Consider the following 22,285-nt stretch of genomic DNA (forward strand, 5'->3'; position numbering starts at 1 on the left):
CTATCATGAGATTACTTCATGATAGCATTACTCAATTATTTATATATATATACATATATATATAAAGAGTAATATTCTCCCTAAATTATTAGATTGAGATAATTTTTTAGTAATTCTGCATTACTAACATTTATTTTGACACATGGTACTCTGCTAGATTAAAACTTATCATAATAAAAGCTTCTCATTAATTTTGAAACCCACCGCTGGAAAAAAGAGGTATCGTGGTGCCAAAATACCAGTTGGGTATTGTAAAATTTCTTACGCTGACTTAATTTATTTATTTATTTATTTTAAAAAAATAATTATAATATATATATATATATATATATATATATATATATATATATATATATATATGTTATGTTAATTTGTAGTAAGGGAATGGATGTTGATACTATTCCTAATATTGTAATCATAAAACAACTAATGAATGATACAACAATGAACATGAATCACATGATGTAGATCCTTCTTCTGTTGTTTAAAATATCAAAAATTAAAAATAAAAAAAAAATGGAAAAAAATAAAAATAAATATATTTCTCTTATATCATCCAGACTGAGAATGAGAAGGCAATAGCCTTGTTTCAACTTTCAAGAAACAAGTTGTAACAGTCGACTCCTCCTAGTCGTTGTCGTGGTGGTGGTGTCGTCGGCTTCTTTGTGAATCCAATCGAGTAAGAACCTGCAACAAACGCTGAACAACCCAATTGCTATATCGAAGAGACCATTTTGGGTTGCAAATAATCTATCAAAATATACGAAAAGTGAAACCAAAAAGAGTAACGTTACTGTAGAACCCAAAACGGTCTCGTAAACAATCACAGGATTTGACATCACTCCACGAATTTTAGCCATTAATTTAGCCATAGTTCGTGCACTCCAAACCATTACCAGAACCCTCACAAACCCCACACACATATATAAAAATTATTTTGTTATTTAATCAATGACAAATTTATTGGTTAAATACATAAAAGGATATATTAGGTTGGATGTAGTGTGATTGTCCATTGGTAAGGCATGTGTTGCTTGTGACGAAATTCAAATCTCCACTCCATCAATAAATTTAACAAAAAAAAAAAAAAAAAAAAGAATATAATAAGTTATGAAATTATTTTGTTATTTATTTCAATGACAAATTTATTGTTTATGTACATATAAATATATATTATGTTGGATGTAGTGTGATAGCCTAGTGGTAGGGCATGTGTTACTTATGGCCAAAGGCCTAAGTTCGAATTCCCACTCCATCAATAAATTAAAAAAAGAAAGTATATAATAAGTTATTAAATTATTTTGTTTATTTATTCAATGGCAAATTTATTGTTTATATACATATAAGTATATATTATATTGGATGTGGTGTGATAGCCCAGTGGTAGGGCATGTAATGCTTGTGGCCAAAGGCCCAAGTTCGAATCCCCACTCCATCAATAAATTAGAGAAAGTATATAATAAGTTATTAAATTATTTTGTTATTTATTCAATGACAAATTTATTATTTATATATATATAAGTATATAATATATTGGATGTGGTGTGATAGCCCAGTGGTAGGGCATGTGTTACTTGTGGCCCACTCCATCAATAAATTAAAAAAAGAAAGTATATAATAAGTTATTAAATTATTTTGTTATTTATTCAATGGCAAATTTATTGTTTATATACATATAAGTATATATTATATTGGATGTGGTGTGATAGCCCAGTGGTAGGGCATGTATTGCTTGTGGCCAAAGGCCCAAGTTCGATTCCCCACTCCATCAATAAATTAGACAAAGTATATAATAAGTTATTAAATTATTTTGTTATTTATTCAATGACAAATTTATTATTTATATATATATAAGTATATATTATATTGGATGTGGTGTGATAGCCCAGTGGTAGGGCATGTGTTACTTGTGGCCAAAGGCCTAAGTTCGAATCCCCACTCCATCAATAAATTAAAAAAAAAAAAAGTATATAATAAGTTATTAAAATATTTTGTTATTTATTCAATGGCAAATTTATTGTTTATATACATATAAGTATATATTATATTGGATGTGGTGTGATAGCCCAGTGGTAGGGCATGTATTGCTTGTGGCCAAAGGCCCAAGTTCGAATCCCCACTCCATCAATAAATTAGATAAAGTATATAATAAGTTATTAAATTATTTTGTTATTTATTCAATGACAAATTTATTATTTATATATATATAAGTAAATATTATATTGGATGTGGTGTGATAGCCCAGTGGTAGGGCATGTGTTACTTGTGGCCAAAGGCCTAAGTTCGAATCCCACTCCATCAATAAATTAAAAAAAGAAAGTATATAATAAGTTATTAAATTATTTTGTTATTTATTCAATGGCAAATTTATTGTTTATATACATATAAGTATATATTATATTGGATGTGGTGTGATAGCCCAGTGGTAGGGCATGTATTGCTTGTGGCCAAAGGCCCAAGTTCGATTCCCTACTCCATCAATAAATTAGAGAAAGTATATAATAAGTTATTAAATTATTTTGTTATTTATTCAATGACAAATTTATTATTTATATATATATAAGTATATATTATATTGGATGTGGTGTGATAGCCCAGTGGTAGGGCATGTGTTACTTGTGGCCAAAGGCCTAAGTTCGAATCCCCACTCCATCAATAAATTAAAAAAAGAAAGTATATAATAAGTTATTAAATTATTTTGTTATTTATTCAAGGCAAATTTATTGTTTATATACATATAAGTATATATTATATTGGATGTGGTGTGATAGCCCAGTGGTAGGGCATGTATTGCTTGTGGCCAAAGGCCCAAGTTCGAATCCCCACTCCATCAATAAATTAGATAAAGTATATAATAAGTTATTAAATTATTTTGTTATTTATTCAATGACAAATTTATTATTTATATATATATAAGTAAATATTATATTGGATGTGGTGTGATAGCCCAGTGGTAGGGCATGTGTTACTTGTGGCCAAAGGCCTAAGTTCGAATCCCACTCCATCAATAAATTAAAAAAAGAAAGTATATAATAAGTTATTAAATTATTTTGTTATTTATTCAATGGCAAATTTATTGTTTATATACATATAAGTATATATTATATTGGATGTGGTGTGATAGCCCAGTGGTAGGGCATGTATTGCTTGTGGCCAAAGGCCCAAGTTCGATTCCCCACTCCATCAATAAATTAGACAAAGTATATAATAAGTTATTAAATTATTTTGTTATTTATTCAATGACAAATTTATTATTTATATATATATAAGTATATATTATATTGGATGTGGTGTGATAGCCCAGTGGTAGGGCATGTGTTACTTGTGGCCAAAGGCCTAAGTTCGAATCCCCACTCCATCAATAAATTAAAAAAAGAAAGTATATAATAAGTTATTAAATTATTTTGTTATTTATTCAATGGCAAATTTATTGTTTATATACATATAAGTATATATTATATTGGATGTGGTGTGATAGCCCAGTGGTAGGGCATGTATTGCTTGTGGCCAAAGGCCCAAGTTCAAATCCCCACTCCATCAATAAATTAGATAAAGTATATAATAAGTTATTAAATTATTTTGTTATTTATTCAATGACAAATTTATTATTTATATATATATAAAAGTATATATTATATTGGATGTGGTGTGATAGCCCAGTGGTAGGGCATGTGTTACTTGTGACCATGGAAAAGGGATAATTTGTCTTGAACCTCGAATATTTCTTCTTCATTCAATGTCTGACACTGAACATTAAACGATGCATCAATATAATATTAAATAAAAACTGCCAATGCATGATCAATAAGGTATCAGAATTAAATTAGAGCCTTAGTTCAATGGTTGCTCGGATTTCTGTGACCATGAAGTCAAGCGCAAGCTTGTATTTTAACACTTGTTATAGTGGGATTAGAATTATCAACACATTATTCACACCCTATCTGCCTCATTTAGAAAACTCAGAAACAGGATAGCAACTCTTTGATTTAACCAGTGAAAAAAGTTCTTAGTATTTGCCTCAGTGGCAAAAGCACAGATAAACCTCTCCAAAAGGGTACTCTTGGGAAAATGAAGATAGGAACTTTCATAGGATATACCTCTCCCTCCAAAAGGATCCTCCTGGGAAAATGAAGATAGGAACTTTCGTAGGATATATTTAAATATCATTGATGCTGAAACCTCCTTCTCCTCAAACAGTCACAAGAATCAGCATTCAGAGTTGACAACATATATATAAAATAAATATAAAAAACAAAATGGCAGCATTAAGAAAACTAGAAAAACAATTTGAAATTATAAAAAGCTGAAACTAAAAAAAGGCCAATAAAACTGAACCAACTAATAATGTGAGAACTATTTTCTTACCGAGTCTGAAGTTGATTCCTGCTTTGGGATTGTAAGTGTAGTAATATGGAATACCCTGTTTTTCTACAGACAGAATAAAAAAGAACATAAGAAATTACACTTATAAAAAATCAAAGATAGCAGCTTTTTCATATTTTCAGAAACTTTGTGCTAATTACCAGTAAGCCAGCAAGCAAGCACACCACATGTTTCTAAGTTTTTTGCTGTATTTGCTTGTGCCAATCTCAAAAAATCTTCCATCATCTTTACCGACTGCAATAGGAGTAAAATGATATTAACATCACATTTATCAACAACATAAATACGCAAGATTAAAGAAGTTTGTCAGCATCAACTGTTAACAAAAAAATTGTAGCTCAAAAATCAGCACAAGGCATACAATGTGTAAATGCTGATAAGAATTAGAACCAGGAATCTCATCCTTGGATGGATTCGCAGGCCCGGGTTTTGGATCCGTAACTCTTGACGGGGAGATTGGAACAATATCTGGTTGTACTTGAGCAAGCACAGGAGGTGGAGAAGGTTGCCTGATATTGCCCAGTGGAAGATAATTTCTCCTTGCTTCAATATTAAATGGAGGACAGGAATCCACTGAAGGAGATACCCATCTACCATCATCTAAGGAGAGCACTGATTCCATGGTAGATCTATTCACTTCCAAATCGCCATCTTTTACTGCCACGATGTCGTATTGTCCAGCCTGATTCAGACTATAACAATAGGTGACACCAGATAAAAAAAATATTACAAGCAGGCAACTTTAGAAAAATATAATTAGCATAAAGTATCAAGAGCAATATTTGAGGCAGTTCTCTCAAATGCTACAAAAAGAATATTAAGTAGGACCTCAAACCAGGTACAATAAAATAAGTAAGAATTTGCAGGTTAAAATAGGAATCATCGAGTTTTGTTGAAGTCCTGACCCTGAATTTTCATCTGCAGTTAAGTCCATATTGCTTGGATAATGAACCTGTATTACATAATGGAATTGATCAATTCAAGGAATTTTAATTTAATACTAGATAAAATGCCATGAATGAATTTTACCTTTATCTCTGCACTAGGACCCAGCCACCGACCTTGAAGACCATCTGGGCCTAAAATTGAGTGTCTAGACAATGTTTCCTTCTTGGGAAGAGGTAGACTAACAGATCTGCATGTCAACCATGTACCATAATGTCACCCTTCCGAGAATTAGAAAAAACAGAGATGTTTAAAATTTTAAATTCACATTTACAAATCAGTATCAACAAGATACAGCCTAATCGTCTTCAAACTCGTGCAAAAATATTTTGTACGCAGTTTAGATAAAAGCAACTATCAGAGAAATTAAAAATACAAATCGAAGGAATACAGACATACACCTTTATATATGCTGGTGGAGTCTCTGGAGATCTCTGAACCCAATTAGGAGTACGAGTCCAAAAACAAAAATTTATACCTTCCACTAATGGAACTCATCTAAACCAACCATAAAGTATAGACCATATACCATGACCCAATAACATAACATGAACTGCACCAGGACTTGCAACTACAGCTTATAATTGAGAAAACCTACAAATTATAATAATACCCTTGATTTCTAAAACACAGTGCTTTTTTCTGCATATTATTTGTCACGCCATATTTCCATTTTTGGATGTCCAGCATAGATGGACACTTCAAAAAATCAAATTATAGATTGCTGTAAGATTCCTATATTACACTTTTCTAATTGAATTTGAATGCAACAACTAGCATGAAATTTTGAACAAAGGATTAGTCTTGAAAGTTTTTACTTTCACTTTTACAATGCATTCAATGCTTGCAAACTTGAAATTGTAAAAATGGAAAAAATAGTACAGGATGGAGTAAAAAACTCATCTAGTAGCATATAACCTAAAAGATTACGAAAGGTATAACCATGCATGACTCAAAAAGAAAATAGCATGGTCCCAAGTGTCTGCATATCATCTAACATGTGCCATATCAAAGCTTCATCCTCGGAAACATTCTTATACCTGTAAAGTGCATCTCCACTTTTCTCCATCATAGTTCTAGCCTTCTAGGTATTCAACTCTCAAAGCTATGTTCCCATACCATACATCAATTCCAACAACGAACCTAGGATGACCTAAAAGATCCACCACCCCTTCATAAGACCAACCGCAGAAAATTCCTGTAATCCCTCCAAACCCAACCACCCAACTGCTCCAATATTTCCCTCCACCAACCTTCTCCATAAGATATCCCAAATTAAACATACACGATCAATCCCTTGATAAAAAAACCTCTGTCATTAACTGAATAACAAACAACATACCGTTGCATTTAAACTAATTCCTGAAAATTAAAAACAAACTCGCAAAAGTTGCAATATGCTATAAATTTTAAAGCTGGAATCATTGATCCTTCATTGTCCAACAGAAAAATCAAAACTCATAAACAGAGACACTTCTACAAAATTCTATGTCTGCATCGGACATTAACACTTTGCAAACACTCCTAGACATGCATTCAACACAATCTTTTGAGTTTAGTTAACACCATTGAGGACCGTTCTCTCAAAATGAGACATAGAGTACTCTGGAAATGGGCAGTCACACAGTAAGTGAAGACAACAAAAGCCATAAAGGATAGTGGCACTCATGGAATAGGATAGAGAAATCACCGTTTGATGACTATAACTTCACCCATGACATATAAAGACCACAAATTCCAGTAGCAACTTCCAAAAATACAAACTTAACAAGTATTATAGAAAGCACAAGCCAACGAACATTATTTACAGGCCTCAAAACCCTAAAACATGATGTTACCATTGAACAGTGTACTCACAGCTTCTGGAACTGCATGTCAATAGAATTTGATGGCAAAACCCGAGTCTGACCATTGTTTTGCATCCGTGAAGACAAAAGCGCCATCCTAACTGGCTAAGACCACAAGAAGAAAGAAAAAGAATGAGGAGGAAAAAAAAATTTGGAACAAAATTTTGGAAAACATAATGACTGAAATTAAATTAAGAAAGAAAGGACACGACGACTTAGCAGACATTATAACTGATATGCTCCTAGGAATAAGGACAATAAATAAATGCATAGCAAATGAATCCATAAAAATTAAATATTAAAAGAACCACTCATTGAAGGATATAAAATAAGAAAAAGGAAAAAGAATTGTTCATAACACTCTAAAGTAAACATAAGTAAGACTTTAAAACACCATGTACTGGCTAAATACCTGGTTATTATCTATGCTCAAAGAAACTTCCCTATTGACAGATGGCCATTCCAGAGAAAATGCATCTGAACCATATGTTCTTTCTCGGCCATCAAGTTGATAGTGTTGAGCTCTTGCAAAAGCTTTGTTCATTTCATTCACTCGACGGTCGAATTCTGGCTTCAAAGATTCAAGCTCATCTAATACAGCTAACAGTTTCTGAAACAACAACATAACAGCAAGAAGATGCCGTGTCACCATGAATCTGAAACATATAAATAGAGTAGCTACGAAAACAGGTACACCCTACTCACCTTCCTGTAATATGTTCTCTCTTTTGTAAGAAAAACCTGGTAATCTCGATGGAATGGTATTGTTTCAGACACCAAACTGGGAAAATGAAGAATAAGCACATGCATCCATATGTCTCATAAATTCAGCAATATGGAAAAAACTGACAGCAACATTCATTCCTCACCTTGAATACCTAAGAAGTATGATATACAAGTCTACAATATTCCTTTCCCCCCGATAAATACTTGCCTGGACACAAGTGATATGCCAAGAAATAAAGTAATTTACATCAGAAAACAGCAAAAAAAGAGAGGCTCAATTTTATGTTGCTTAAGAAATTGAGTTACTGTAAATCAATGCCCTTATTCCAAAAAAGGGAGGTGCTTCAGATATAAAGGATTTTCGTCCTATTAGTTTGGTGGGCTGCATTTACAAACTCATTGCTAAGGTGCTCGCTTTAAGGATGAAGGAAGTTAGGGATGGAATTATTTCGGATTCCCAGAACGCTTTCGTTGGCGGACGACAAATTCTTGATTCAGTTCTTATTGCTGGCGAATGTGTGGATTCCAGATTGCGGAGTGGTATTCCTGGAGTTCTATGCAAACTTGACATTGAGAAAGCATATGATCATGTGAATTGGAATTTCCTACTCTATTTGTTACAAAGAATGGGGTTTGGAAGTAAGTGGAGGAAATGGATTGAGACCTGGCTTTCGTCTGTCAAGTTTTCAGTTCTTGTGAATGGCTCTCCCGCCAGTTTCTTTGGTTGCTCTAGAGGTATAAGACAAGGTGATCCTTTGTCATCTTTCCTTTTTCTTGTTGTTATGGAGGGGTTAAGTAGACTGATGCATAGGGCAGAGGACCTTGGTTTTGTTAAGGGTTTCAGAGTGGGTAGAGATTTAGACCATCAGATGGAGATTTCCCATTTACTCTTTGCAGATGACACCCTAGTTTTCTGTGATGCTGATGTGTCTCAACTTCGACACTTGAGGTGTGTTCTGACTTGTTTTCAGGCAGTTTCCGGGCTAAAAGTCAATGTGACAAAGAGTATGCTCGTCCCAGTAGGGAATGTTCCGGATATTTCCTCTTTAGCTGCAGTCCTTGGATGCAGAGTGAGCTCATTCCCTATTCCTTATTTGGTTTGCCCCTAGGGGTCTCTTCTAGTTTAGTGGGGAGTTGGGATTCTGTGATTGACAGGTACGCGAAGAGATTAGCAGGTTGGAAGAAGCAATACTTGTCAAAAGGGGGTAAAGTTACTCTTATAAAGAGCACCTTGTCGAGCCTTCCCACTTATTTTCTCTCTATGTTCCAAATCCCTTGTTCCATTGCAGACAGGATTGAAAAAATTCAAAGGGATTTCCTTTGGGGTGGTAAGGGCGATGAGTTCAAGTACCACCTTGTCAAATGGGAGGATGTTTGTAAGCCTGTGAAATTGGGTGGACTTGGTATAAGACGTTTAGTTCCTTTCAATCAAGCTCTCTTGGGTAAGTGGTTATGGAGATTTGGGAGGGAAAGACATCGACCATGGCGCAGGCTAGTCTCTTGTCGGTTTGGCGAAGAGGCTGGAGGTTGGTCTACGCGTCCGGTTACCCTAGCGGGAGGAGTAGGGATGTGGAAGGCTATTCGGAAAGGATGGGATGTTTTTTCGGCTCATATCAGATTCAAACTCCATGACGGACGTTGCATTCAGTTTTGGGAAGATCTCTGGTGTGGGGATCAGTCACTTTCTCGTACTTTTCCAAGATTATATAGCATTGCCGTTAATAAACACGCCTACATAGTCGACTGCTATCGGCTTGATAGCGGCGGGATTATATGGGATGTGCATTTTCGGCGCTCTTTTCAGGATTGGGAGATGGACGAGGTATGTGTTTTTTTGGATCTTCTGTATCGACAGGAGGGCGTTGGTAGAGGTAATGATGTTTTAAGTTGGGTTCCCTCTTCTCATGGTCGTTTCGAAGTTAGATCTTTGTTCTTATGTTTGTCAAATTTTGTTAATCGAGACTTCCCGTGGAAAACTATTTGGCGGTCTATGGCTCCAACTAGGGTGGCTTTCTTTGTTTGGACTGCTGTGTGGGGAAAGATTCTGACAATTGATAATTTGAGAAAAAGGGGCAATTGTATAGTTAATTGTTGTTGTCTATGCAAGGATGGCGAGGAGTCCGTTAACCACCTCCTTTTGCATTGCCCTGTGGCGATTGACTGTTGGAATCTTATTGTTGGGTTGTTTGGTATGTGTTGGGTTATGCCACGATCTACTAAGGAATTGATTCATATTTGGAGAGGTTGTCGAGTGAGAAGAGACGTTCGCGAGTTCTGGAGAATTGTACCACATTGCGTATGGTGATGCATTTGGAAGGAGAGAAACAGCAGAATGTTTGAAGGAAAAGAATCGGCTACGGAAACGGTCAAACTTTACATTCTTCGTTCTCTCTTCAATTATGTGAAGAGGAGCTTTTGTTCTTCTTCATATGATTTAATTACTTTTCTGGATTCTTTGGGGCCTTAGCTCCGGTTCCACTTTTGTAATTGGGATGCGTTCTCCTTTTGAACGCCTTTTTTAATATTATTTTTACTTATCAAAAAAAAAATATATATATATATTAGTTCATACTTATATGACAATCTAAATAAGAAAAGTTGGAGCGTTTTTAAAGCACTTTAACAGATTGAAAAAATTCAATTACTTTGAAATAAGTCACTTTATAAATGAGAAAACATGTCCTTACTTAAAGCTAATCCACTATGAACATAACTTTACAACCATGTCTAACATGTACATGCTGCTGGTAACAAGACACTTCAGATGTAAGTGCATTAGCAAAATTCAACATTGAATGTCATATTTCCGTTGTTCCCCAACTTTGTCCTTAAAAGTCTTACATTCACCGAATGACACATACTACCAAGTCCGGTTTATCAAGGTTGTTGGAAGGAGCAAACCAGCTCGTCCTCGTAGCAAACAATCTCATTCTACTGAAACTTATTAACCTCCTACATTGCATACTCATTCACTTTGAAATAAACACATCAATTGCTATCTAATATTATTTACAACAATTCGATTACAAATAACGATAACAAACTGTCAAATTTAGACTATAGCAAGATGCTTTTAATTTTATTTTATTCTCTCTCTCTTTTTTTTTTTAAATGGTGTTGCTAGGTTGGAGCAAAATTTCTTCAGTCAGAACTTCACAGCGAAACCGAGAAGTTATTGAGGCATCACAACCGTTGTATCGTTTATTTTTAAGAACGAAAATGATTTTTTTAAAGGGGAAGATGAATGCATTGAACCTAAAAAACCAAATTGAACACTTGTAAATTGCACTAAATTAACTTTTTTAAATCAAATCAGATCCATTAAACAATGATCATGAAAAACAGAGATATATAAAGAATTTGAATATCGAACAGGTATATACAAATAACCGAACCTGTTTGACAAGGTCATCGGCGATTCGGTAGTAATTGCGGAGAGCGATTCGATTGTCGACGTCGATCTTTCGAGCGACCGCATTCAAATTGAACGGATTCTCCGGAAGCGGCCTCATTTTTCGGCGTGAACAGCCGGGATTTCTGTGGTGCCGGGAGGGTTCACGGCAGAGGTAAACGGAGTCGTTCCACTCGGCGACGTAAACACCAATTAAATTGAGAGATCGATGGTCTGGACGTATCCGCTAAGTAAAACTCATCGTATTAAAAATAGGCTTGATTCTATAGTTCAATTCAATCTTCTACTATGTTTATACGTATATGTCGACATATAAATCTTTCATGAATTTTATCCCAATTTTAGGTCAAATCAATATATAAAATTAGAATAAATTCAGTTTTGCGAAATTCAACTAGTTTCAAGACGATACATTTTAGAATACTTCTGCGTAGGGATGAAAGGAGTTCTATATTCAGCTAAAAAGAGTCAAACTTCAAATCCAAATCCTTTTCTCGTTGATTTGCACCATTTTTACGCTCAAAATCAATCAGAAGGTCCAGTATCCTTCCTTAAATAATAGGAAGTATATGTTGTTCCATTATTCCAACATTATATGCTGCCCCTTCGTTAGCCCTTCAACATAAGCCCTCGTAAGGGTAAGAAATAATAGGAATGGTGCTGATTTTCATTTTTCTTCGACCTTTTTTCAGTTTCAAGCACCACCTTTTTCCTGCCTATTACTCATCTTAAAAAGCTGAAACGACCAGCACAGTCTCCAATTTAGGAGTTGGAGGTTAAGGCACTCTCCTTCAAAGGGGATAGGTGGAAGAGTAAATAATTCAAACATCTGATTATTCTTACAGATTTGAGCTATTACAAATTATTCAATATTGGAATAATCTTCTTTTGTCAATCATAATGCCCTATTCAGTATGCTTGTATCAATACTTAGAAGTCATTTTAAATCAATTATTCTCACGTACCAATGATATTGATCATGATGCGCTCCACGAGACATGCGATATGCAAAAAATTTGGCGAAAGACTTCCAAGGGTAATTTTTAGGAATATTTTCTTATTTTAGGGTTATAGTATCGGATAGGGATTTGAGTCGTTAGACTATCTAGTAGTTCTTTTATTATGTTCAAGAAATATACATGGCTTTGGTATAATAGTGATTTACAGCTTTATGATTGAATATTCGATTTAGTAAGTCCTTTATCTCTCTCACACACACATTCATTCTCTTTCCCCTCATGTGTCACTAGGATTTCAACTAATTCTTAGATCACAATGACAAAATTCACTTAAAAGGTGAAAGGGTTGAGATTCAAATTTTTAAAAAGCTCCATATAAAGGGATGTTATAGCTATAGCAACCACAACTATTCAGTTTAAAGTTGATTCCAACAAATGGCATGCCAGGAAATGCTGGAACGCTAAAATACCAAAATCTCAAATTAGTTTATCATGAAAATAACATAGTCCACGCCAGCAAAATTTATAAGGAATTGCAAGCATTTATAATTGGAACTCATCTTTCTGCAGGCATGGCTAATGATAGGTATTTCAATAACAAAACAAACCTCAACTCAGAAAAAATCAGCCAAGGAATTGCAAGAATTGACCCATGTCACATCAAACATTAGTTTAATTAAAAAATAAAAATAACAAAATTTATCTTTTTACATAAGATCATTAATTCCTTTAGAAAAACTCAGCTAGTTATACATGAAGAAATCTCCAAGATAGTACACACACACAAAAACAAAAACAAAAAAGCGCAGATTAAAAGAATTTTTAACTGCATATTATAACTATCCAAATTCAGAAACAGTACAAGGATATCCACCAGGAATGCATGCAGTAAAAAGCTAGGAAATAAAGGGGGGGAAAAAAGTTCAGTGTGGACAACATTGGAGTTCGTGTTATGTACCTGAAATGTACCTGATTCCACAATGCAGCAGGTAACATAGCAGCCTGGTAATCGATAGCTCCACCTACTTTCAGAGCAAAAAGCTCTACTTAGCAGCCCAACCTCATGAATATAAATCATAAGAATCTAAAAAAAAACCCATTATATGAGATAAGGATGGGTTATAACATAATTCCCCTCTCTTTGCATTTCTTGACTATATCCTTGGCCCCTTCAGAGTAAGCTGACTGAACTAGGGCATCAATCAATGAGTGACAAGTATAAGCATCAGGAACACATCCATTTGCTTCCATAGAGAAGAACAAGTTCGTAGCTTCATCAAATCTCCCCGATTCACACAATGCCTTAATAAAAGCACAATAAGTAAAATTGTCAGGACTCAAATCTGAAGTCAACATGGTTACAAGAACCTTCTGGGCTTTCTCAATCTTATTCATTTTACAGAAACTTTGGATAAGAGTATTGAAAGAGAATATACCGGGTCTTATTCCATCATCTTGCATCTGTTTCAAAAGTTTCATTGATTTGGCAACATCCCCCACAATACATAACGAGCGGATCAAAATATTATATGTGACAGTATTTGGAATGATGCCCCACTATGGCATTTCTGTGAAACAATCAAAATCATCCTTGATCTGGTGCACGCGACAAAGGCCATCAATTATTGAACTAAAAGTGAAAATATTTGGTCTGAAACCCTGTTCTAAGAGCATCTCCAACAACTCCCGTGCTTTACCTACTTCCCCAGTCTTGCAAAACCCGCTAATTAGAGTATTGAAAGTAACAAGGTTAGGAGCAATATTTCTTTGTTGCATCCCTCTGAAGGTCTCCAATGCTCTGTCCATCATTTTAGCTTTGGAGAAGTAATCAATTGCCATGTTATATGAGAAGACATTTGCCACAAGTCCATCCTGAATTATCTTTTTTAAATACCGAGTCCCTTCTTCATCTCGTCCGGACTTATACAGAGCCTCAGTAAGAAGAAAAAAAGTATTAAACCCCACTTTCACACCTCGATCAATAAAACCAACGAGTGTCTTACATGTTTCCTCAAGGTCTAGTCCCTTAATAAAACAAGTTATTGTAACATTAAATGTTGAACTGTCAGGAAAATAACCTCTCTCGCTAGCCTTTTTCAAAAACTCCGCCGCCTCTCTCGGCAAAGAATTATTAGAAAGACAATGCAAAATAGTATCACAAGCTACTTTAGGCAAAACCGGCTTCCCCTCCACAAATCTAGATAACAGCTGAAATGCTTTCTGTGGGAATAGACAACGAAACACACCGTTAACCAATGATCTATATGTGGCTTCATTTGGACTCACATTTCGCTCCCTCGTTTTCTCTAATATTCTAAACGCTCCATCAACCATTTTTGCATTACAAAACCCATCAATTAGTATCGTATAAGTAAACACATTGGGTGAATATCCCAAACCATCCATCTTTTTCAGCAAACGCATTGCCTCGTCCACTACACCAACCTTACAAACTCCATGAATGAGGATATTATATGTAAACCTATCAGGATTGCAATTATCTGACGGCATCTGTTGAAATTTCAGATAAGCTAAATCAAGTGAATTCGATTTAACTAATGCATCTATAACTGCATTATGAAATTTACCCGAAAACTTCATCACAGTATTTTGCCAGCCCTAATCTCCCCCAACTACCAATCAAAATACAAAACAAATCTTCAGTAACCTGACACCCAGAGCTTCTAATATCTCGAATCAACTCAACTGATAAGACTACCGGACCTTTCCTATAAAGGGAATTAGCTAAGACACCCCTAATCGATTGATTTCTCGTGAACACAGGGTCGATATTCGAAACCCAGATATAAAATTTCAAAGGATGCAATGGGTTTTCCTGATTTTGTAGAATACTCACAATTAACTGATGATTCAAACTGATCCGCTTCACTTTAAACTCGTGGTTTAGCAACAAGAACCAGTCTTTACTTGAAAGTATCTGAGAAATGTACTGATGGTCGATTGGTTTTTCATGTAATTTGTGTTTATTAACTGAAATGTGACTGTTTGTAATAGAAGGCAAGTTGGGGTTTTTGAATTGAGAGTTCAATAAAGACTTACCTCTAAAAGAAGCTTCGATGTTGTTGTTGTTGGTAGGTTTGTGGTCAACAGCCGTTAAATTTTCAAAAATTGGGGATTGTTTTCGCTGATTGTGAAATTTTTCTGATTGGTTTCGGATTGCAGGTAAAGCCCTAGAAGCCAAAGAAGAAAACCCTCTCATGTCCCTTGGAACAACTGCAGATGACGAAAACCCTAGAAGAAAAGCAATTGTTGATGCATTCAGATGAATATTGACAGGATTTATGAGAGCTCCAGCCATTGGAACTCCAAAATGAACTTCATACATAGCTGGGATATTTGGTGCAATTACGGCCACCTGCCAGTGTTGGAAAAATAACAGTAAGCTGCCAAGTTTCAACAAGATCTGAAACAAATTGCACAAGGGAACAAGTACCTCACATAAATATATATTATACATGGCAAAATCATTATTCATTATTTTGCGGTTTGTAGTTTAATCTTTTAGCCACCAGATGATTTTTTTCTTATACTTTAGTCTAAAAAATATATCCTGTGATATTCAATATTAGAGAAACTTAAACATACATATTTTCATTGGTTTAATTAGAAAGAAAATTTGGTCTTGGTGACAAGGAAAAATCCTACTTAAACAACAAAAAAATGCACTGAGATGCACAACAGATATTCAAGATTATGATATTTTTAGCTTCCAGTCACCAGAGGAGTTGGCAGTGAGACATGTTTGGCTCTGGTGGATTTCAGATCAGACCAAGACTGGCTAGGTTGCATTCAAAGCAAACTTTGATATCATTACTTAGACAAATGAGTATTCTGCCGATAAAATACAACACATGTTATGTGAAAATCGAAACTATCATTATGTCTGCCCCAATGCCAATTGCTTTACAATATAAGAGCAATAAGATAATAGTGAAGATTATAGATCTAATAAACTTAGCTCCACCGTAGCCTTTCCTGTTCAGTGCGCAGTTCAAGGTAAGATCTATGATGATTTCAATTTGAATTTCATACATTTACTGATTAGGTTGTTGAGCTTCCAGTTGAAATGGAGACTTTTTTTTATTGATAAGCATGGTTAATTAAAATATAAGCAGCCCAATTCAACTGATATTTCAGAACTTCAATCAAGCTCACAAAAATATAGTTTTGACTCAATACAACTAAAATGCTGAACTCAGGGAACAAAATGATATTTCATTTGGGATTCTCAAATATATATCTGTTATGTTTGGGAGTACTGAATCTGGATTTGGAATTTAAAGAAAATTGGTTCAAAATTTTAAATGCATTTTCTCCAATTCCAAATCTAATCCGTGCTCGACACAAATATGAAATACTCAGGTATAATCTGTATTAGTGTCCCTTAAAATTGAAACATTTCAATCCACCAACCAAAAAAATCTCCAAACCATCTTAACAAACTAAATAACTATGAATCTTGTATGAATTCATATATTTCAATAAAAATCCGACATAAAAAAAATGAGCAAGAAAATCAATTCTACGGCATAATTTAAATCTGAACGACTCCACAAGATGGTCAAAATAGTAATTCAGTCAACAAATAAGTCATCAAATTGCATATACAAAACAAGTAACTCTGTTCGGTTGAGTTGCAAATAAATGTTATATAAGACAATTTAATTATTCGAATCTTATATTTTTCTTGAGTTTTCTGAGCAACCAAACAGAGGGTGGAGCAAAATTTCAATTGAAGCAATGGAAGTACCGTGGAACCGATACCGATGGAGCGGTTGGAGAGAGTGGAGGCCAATCGACGGCATCGTTGGTAAGTCTGGAGCCACGTGTAGTGCAGAGACTCATGGACCACAGATTTACGGTGGGGATGCACCAAAGCTGCTCTCTCCAAGAACCCAAATGGTGTCAGTGCTTCGTAGTTCGCTGGGTTCTTCGGCAGATTGTCTATGTCTCTCTCCAACACCATCTCTACATGAAAGTACAAAGAATTTCCCCCAATTACAGAGAGAGAAATTTTTCACTCCCAATCTTTTCTAACCCCTTTTCCCTCTCAATTTCCCTTATTTATAGACGATTACAACCTCCTCTGGCCTGGGCCTTATCTGCTCCCTTTTGCCTGGACTCAACTTCTCTCATTTTAATATGGGCTTCTGCAATAACTTTATGGATCTGAAGGGTATTGGGAAGTCCTTTTCGCTGTGTAGGCATAGAAATAATTAGTGACTCAAGGGGAGTGGGGGTAACAGAAGGAATGGTAGGCTGAGTGAGGGAAAGCTCAATCTTATCGAGTTGATTCCTAATAGTATGTAAATATTGATTAGTAAAGTTATTTTGTTCAATAATTTTTCGAGTGTCATTTTCAGCGATTGTGGTAGTAACTTTTAAAGGAGATGCTGTAATTTCTGTTCCCATGTGATCTAGAATTACTGAATCTAAGGGAGGATGAGAGGATGTGGTTATTGATTTATCTGATTTTTTCCACTTGACTTTGGTTAATACATTGATTTGATTATAACAGTTTTCTAGATAATCAAAAATTTTGATTTCTAGTTGGTGTTCTGTCATGAATCGTTGCCAATGACAGAGGATTCAATGTTGTTCCTTCTCAGTATGATTTTTCTGGAAGGTTTTTCTTTTTACTTTATTTTTCTGGGAGGACTATTCATCATGTAACTTAGAGAGATCATATTTAAAAGGTTTACGAATAGTGTTTAGCGAAGGATCTATTGGGTTTATGTTACCAATGAAATCAGAAGGTGAGGGGGAATTAGGCGCAGACTGAGACTTAACAGTAACTGGAGGAGTTCGCTCATAGCAAGGATGACTAATTTGTTCTTCAATGTTAATGCCTTTTAACTTAGTGTCTTTAAACGGAGGATTAAGTTTTGAATTTTTTCTTGCAGGAGGAGGGACTGAGTCGCTATCTTTGTCAAGATCTAGTCGGGAGAAGGTAAAAGGATGAGAACGAGTCAGAAGGCGTTGTTCATCAAAGCTTATTATAACTGTTCCATTAATATATTCCTGAATTCTATCAAGACTACAGATATCATTTTATATGTTTACTGGATGATTTTCATTTTCAAGAAACCACTCATTTGGTAAAGAAATATCTTTCCAAGCAATAGTTTTCTTTAGTTGAACATTAGCATTAACAGAACTACTTTCGATTAATAGAGTATGTCCTTTGGCATCTTTCTTCATTACTTGGATGTTGAGATTGGTTCATCTTGTCTTATAGTAAACTCGATATATAAGACCCAGAGGTTGTGCACCAGGGAGCATTTGTAACCAGAAGTTTTAATATTAAGGGTTAAGGCTTTTAATAAATGAGGATCTGTTAGACTAAGGGTTAGATCTAGGTAGCAATTAAAATGAACTGGACCATTATAGAGACTGGTTTCGATTATTCCTAGGAGACTATCATCATATTCTAGGAATCTAGCATCTCGAAGGGCTAAGAGTACTGAGGCGTTGAAACCAGCACCACCAAATGGGTTTATGGCCACTTAGACTAAGCCTATATGAATAAAATTGGATCCACGATCCTTATGTTTTTTTATTGCTTTACTAGTGAGTAACTGACATTTTTCATGTTCTCTAGATAAGGAGTAGATTTGTTCTACTATTTTGACTGTGTAGTCACTAAGAAAGGTTGACTTGAAGAAACTAGTTTTGTAAATTTCTCTGGTTGGAATACGAGGAATATTCCAATCACTAAAATCTAAACTAATATCTTCAACCTGGTATTCTTCTTCATTGACTATGTTTGGAACTGGAGGAGGTAAGCTAGTTCTGGATCTAGAACTCATTGAAGAGGAAGACCTGAATAACCTATTCATGGTTACTTATCTTGAACTATCTCTGGTTGATTGACTAAATAAAACATACTAGTTTCATGATCCTCTTAAAGTGGTATCTAGTTTCTATCCATGCGCTTATCCGCTCATGCCGTCCCACTCAGGCCTCTCTTGGGTCTTACTATTTGGCTCGGGTCTTATTGTTTGGATCTGGACTTACAGGAAAGAGTAAGAGTACAACGATATGAGAATCAATAAACAGGATGAATTAAACAGAGTAATCAAACAAGATAAGTAAGAGAGAAGACACATAATAGATTATACAAATAACCAAATAAATGGCTCTGATACCAAAAGGGGAAGCGCACAATAACTTAAAACAAGTAAAAGCATTTAAAATAGAGGCGGTGTATAACCGATCAAGATATAACAGAATAACTTAATTAAGGCGGTATATAACCAACCAAGATATATATATTTATAATAACAGGATAAATAACTGAATCAAACTTGTATTACTGAAAATAGTTACAACAGAATATTAACTGAAAATAACTTATAAATTAATGTAACTGATAGAAGTCTGAAGAATACAGCATATTGCTGATGTATTACACTCAGAAGGGGTAAATAAACAAGAACTGAATATTACAAATAGAACTGAATTTTGAAAGCTGAATTCTCTTTCTCAAAGTCTGTAAGAGAAGCCTGAATGAAGCCTAATGAGCAATGGGATTGACCACAGCATTTATAGGCGAGGCTACAGACATCTGAGGCGCAATTTTCGGCTTTCAAAAAGTAACTTTTGACTTTTCGGACTGCTTTTAACTGTTGGTGAATAGTGAGTTACTGTTCCGGTCGTTTGTGCCGACAGTTACTATAGATGAATAGTTCTTTGTCGGGAGCACTGTAGAAATAGTGATTCTGCCCACAGTTAATGTAGAAATAGTGACTTTGACCTGTTAATGTTGACCTGTTACTGTAGAAATAGTGATTTCGGGCCAAACAAAGTTTTTAACAGAATGGATCATCTTGGTATGGGTTTTGACTATCCTGGAATACAGGGTCATCATATAAATTAACTGGGTGACTAGTTTCAGCTGTAAATGCTTCTTCTTCTTCCTGTGATAGCTCTTGGAGGCGATCAGTTAAAGAAGCAGCCATTTTCTTGAGCTCTTCAATCTCCGACTTGGGAGCTTTCTTGGACTTGGAAGTGGTTGCAGAAGAGGGCTGCTTGGATTGAGTTACTTGTTGTGGTTGTAAAACTGCTGTGACTGGTGCTGGTGACTGCTGGGGAAATTCTCCCTCAATGTAACCAATGATTCTGTCAATTTGAAAGGCGTCCCACCATTTAACATAGTGACGACGAATAACTATGGTTCCTTGGACATCATATTGCCATTTGAATATCCATGGAACTTTGTATTTGCAGGAGAACAAGAGGAGAATAGGGAACTGAGAGTTGTGTCTATTAACTTTGTAAACTGTGTGGAAGTACTTGATTTGGTTGGCAAGATCTATGGGCAAGATCTCTGGAATAGAGCCATACTGAGACCACCATTTAACAAACCAGGTAGGAATTTGGGCTTTGTAATTGAATTGGTTATCAAAATTGAGAAACCAGGAATGAGTGAATGACTCATTTTGGTGAAGCAGGATGAGAAACCAGGCATTCATGTAATCATGGTAATTAAACACATAATCATTATCAGGTAATAGTTTGCACAAAGCAGGGTGACTACCCCATTCTTCTAAGGACATGATTTTTTGTATAGAGAGAATGGTAGAGTACCTTTTTGTTATCAGTTTTATCAAAAATTTGGTTAATACAGATGGACTTTGTGGAATGCAGAATATTTTTGTAAAACTGAAGTGACTTGAAAGGTTGATTGGAGCAATAATGAAGATTAGGAGGAAAATAAGACTAGGCCAATTCAATGGGGTCATGTATGTGACTAAGAGAGGGTTCAATTTAGAATAAGGGAGAAACAGGTTTTTCAATATAGTTACTGGGTGATTTGGTAGTGGTTTTTGGTGCATATGACTGGGGGGAATTTTGAGTAGTAACTTGGAAAGGATCAGGTGCAGGATCAACTAAAGCAGATTTGAAGGATGGTAACTGAGAAGCAAGTGGTTGAAATCTATTGGTAACTGCTAGGGCAGAAGATTGTGATTGGGTTTGTGATCGGGTAACTGGGGCTTTGCTGGAGCAAATATCAAAAGGTTTGACTAGGTAGGGCCTCATATATATATATATATATATATATATATATATATAAAACACATAAAACACACACAGAAAGATGTGATTAGTACTACTTGTCCCTCTTTTACTCGGAAAAGGAAAATAATACAAAATTCAATTGTCCCCCACTTTTTTTTTTTTTTTTTTTAGAGTAACGATAGGGCAGTCCCAGTAGGACACATTCCATTAATATTATATAAATATTGATGTTATTTATACTTGTCTTGTTTTGTTTTTAAAATAAACAATATTCTAATCCAATTTTGCATTTTGATTTTTATTATTATTATTATTTTTATAGAAGGTAAAATAATTTAGGGTTTAATTCAGTTAAACCCCCTGTGATTTGTCCAATCTCCAAAAAGACCCCCACATATTTGTAAAAATTCAATCAGACCCTTGTCAGACATTATCGGCTGACAAAAACAAATAAATAAATGCAATGACTAATTTACTCTTTTGTCGTTTTCCTATATACACTTGACCAAACAATATATTTTATAACTCCCACCAAGATTAATTTTATTTGTTGAACCAAACAGTCAGCTAATCTTCTCTCATCCCTCATATCTCAATAGTAAAGTTAAGGTTACAAAATTGCTAGGAGTCAAAGTAGCACGAAGAGTCTCAGCGACTCAATGTCAAAGTTTTAGCGACCTGCTAATATGAGCATGGAGCTTGAGAGACTAGGAAGAAAACGGACATATATCGACCCAACCGTGAGCTTTAGTTTCGATGAACTTCAATTTCAGTAGGTTACGGTCCGATGAGCTTTAGTCAGATGTACAACTTCCGATACCAAGATCCTAGAGGGTACAAACTGAAGTGGACGAAGCTGCAGCAGTCACCGACGAGTTTACCCCAATTCTTCATTGAATTCAGACACCCAATACCAGAGAATGAGTACTAGATCGAGTATGCTCTCAATCAGATCCGCGAGCTTGATGGAT

At 35.1% G+C, this 22,285-nt stretch overlaps 1 protein-coding gene and 1 pseudogene across 2 annotated transcripts; both read right to left on the minus strand.

Annotated features, from left to right (window-relative positions):
• Positions 1 to 3,817: 3,817 nt before the first annotated feature.
• On the minus strand, positions 3,818 to 11,901 carry LOC132271512 (AMSH-like ubiquitin thioesterase 3). Of its 2 annotated transcripts, XM_059772910.1 has the most exons (11): positions 11,297 to 11,900; positions 8,045 to 8,109; positions 7,881 to 7,956; positions 7,588 to 7,785; positions 7,186 to 7,280; positions 5,413 to 5,518; positions 5,289 to 5,335; positions 4,745 to 5,075; positions 4,524 to 4,617; positions 4,366 to 4,428; positions 3,819 to 4,182 (listed from the first exon to the last, which is right to left on the minus strand). In XM_059772910.1, exons 1-11 carry the CDS (start codon positions 11,411 to 11,413, stop codon positions 4,157 to 4,159), a joined length of 1,218 nt encoding a protein of 405 aa, XP_059628893.1. In that variant the 5' UTR covers positions 11,414 to 11,900; the 3' UTR covers positions 3,819 to 4,156. The 2 variants fall into 2 exon arrangements, with proteins under 2 accessions (XP_059628892.1, XP_059628893.1); XM_059772909.1 differs by having other exon boundaries at positions 3,818 to 4,428; positions 11,297 to 11,901.
• A 721-nt stretch (positions 11,902 to 12,622) lies between these two features.
• On the minus strand, positions 12,623 to 15,494 carry LOC132271513 (putative pentatricopeptide repeat-containing protein At3g16890, mitochondrial; annotated as a pseudogene).
• Between the last annotated feature and the right edge of the window lie 6,791 nt (positions 15,495 to 22,285).

This window comes from Cornus florida, unplaced genomic scaffold (assembly GCF_030987335.1).
Source record: "Cornus florida cultivar Cherokee Brave unplaced genomic scaffold, ASM3098733v1 CherokeeBrave_3.0.0_Hap2_Chr08, whole genome shotgun sequence".
Classification (NCBI taxonomy): Eukaryota; Viridiplantae; Streptophyta; class Magnoliopsida; order Cornales; family Cornaceae; genus Cornus; species Cornus florida.

Coding starts and splice junctions, on each gene's coding strand:
- LOC132271512 (XM_059772909.1), bottom strand. CDS start 11,413: ATGAGGCCGCTTCCGGAGAATCCGTTCAATTTGAATGCGGTCGCTCGA. Junction 7,786..7,880: donor AGAGAACATATTACAGGAAG/GTGAGTAGGGTG, acceptor TTGTTGTTTCAG/AAACTGTTAGCTGTATTAGA. Junction 5,076..5,288: donor ACTGCAGATGAAAATTCAGG/GTCAGGACTTCA, acceptor CTATTGTTATAG/TCTGAATCAGGCTGGACAAT.